A 1,430-nucleotide genomic window follows, 5' to 3' on the forward strand; every position below is an offset into this window, starting at 1 on the left:
TCGCCTCAGCATCCCACAGCCATTGGCGCACATGCTCTCGCTGCTGGGGATATCTTGGCCGGCGATGAGGACCTGGGTCCGTGTCCTGTCTCTGTTCGATGAAAATGTCGTGTTATAAACACGAGCAGTCATGATCAATCTTTCGGAGGCATCATCGAACTTTCAAACTCCTTCTACTCGATACAATTTTACTGCAATATTATAGGTTCCGTCACCTGATCATGAAAGACGGGAATAAGTCGGTACAACCAACGCATCTGGAGGACCTGGGCGACGACATGACTGAGAGCAAGGTCAGAGGACACGGCGAAGATCAGAACAGCTTTTCGCCCAAGGAGATTGGGCACATTCGACGCAGGATTGACTACCGCCTTGTTCCGGCACTGGGTATGCTGTTTGCCATTTCCCTCATGGATCGGAGCAATATTTCAGCTGCGGCAATTGCTGGAATGCGGGTGGACTTAGATCTGTTGAGCGGCTATCGATATAGCTTGATCACTCTTTCTTTCTTCATCACCTATGTTATCGTTCAAGCTCCTATGACTATTGTCTGCCATAAAGCTGGGCCTCGCTTTTCCTTCCAGGAGTCTGCGTACTATGGGGAGGAGTAGGCCTTGACATGGGCCGGGTCGGGCTGGGTTTTCACCCCGTTGGCCCGCCCGAACGGGTTTTCGGGTCAACCAAGGCCTGACCCAAACCCGACCCAGAAAACCCGTTCATTTGGGCCGGGTTGGGTCGGGTCAACCCAAATTATAATTGTTTATAGACTTTTTCCTTGTAGATGCGAAGAGCCCTATGTATAAATTAGCTAAGTACAGTAACATATGGTATTAACCAAGCAATTTTCAAATCATTGAATTGAAGGGAATGCTCATAAAAGCAGTAATCATTGTAATAGTTAACTTAGTTGGAATAATATATACTACGAGAAAGTCTTTGGCATAGTTCATGTAATAATTATTGTAATAGTTACTTGTATTGGATTACGCGCATTATGTCATCCTGTATTTAATTAAACTTTGGGCGACCCAACGGGTTTTGGGCGGGTTGGACCCCTTTACCGGCCCAACCCTACAGGGTTTTGGGTCAAAAGAACAATAGCCCAAAACCCGCCGGGTCAACCCGGCCCATGTCAAGGCCTAAATGGTCTGATTCTGTCTCTTGGAGGCCTCCCCGCGAGCCACCATAGACAAGGGCTTATATTAATTACCGACCTTCGGGTCATTAATCTTTCCCAAATTTCTCTTGCCCTTTCCTGGGCTCGCTCGTGTTCCCAGCGATCTCTCTCACGTTCTCTCACCCTCTCCCAGTGTTCTCCAGTGTCGCAATAATCGAATCGGGCCTAGTCAATCGCATCATCGGTAATCCGAAATCCGGGCTGATCGGATTGCAATCAGATTGCTTAACCGGAAATCCTGATTGGCTAGATT

At 48.0% G+C, this 1,430-nt stretch overlaps 1 protein-coding gene across 1 annotated transcript; it reads left to right on the top strand.

Moving 5' to 3' along the window:
• Positions 1-221: 221 nt before the first annotated feature.
• Positions 222-611, top strand: Z518_08712 (uncharacterized protein; the record flags this gene model as incomplete). The annotated part of the gene is made up of 1 exon (XM_013414452.1): positions 222-611. The coding sequence occupies one exon, from the start codon at positions 222-224 to the stop codon at positions 609-611; it is 390 nt and encodes a 129-aa protein (XP_013269906.1).
• Between the last annotated feature and the right edge of the window lie 819 nt (positions 612-1,430).

Source organism: Rhinocladiella mackenziei (assembly GCF_000835555.1).
Source record: "Rhinocladiella mackenziei CBS 650.93 unplaced genomic scaffold supercont1.6, whole genome shotgun sequence".
Taxonomy (NCBI): Eukaryota; Fungi; Ascomycota; class Eurotiomycetes; order Chaetothyriales; family Herpotrichiellaceae; genus Rhinocladiella; species Rhinocladiella mackenziei.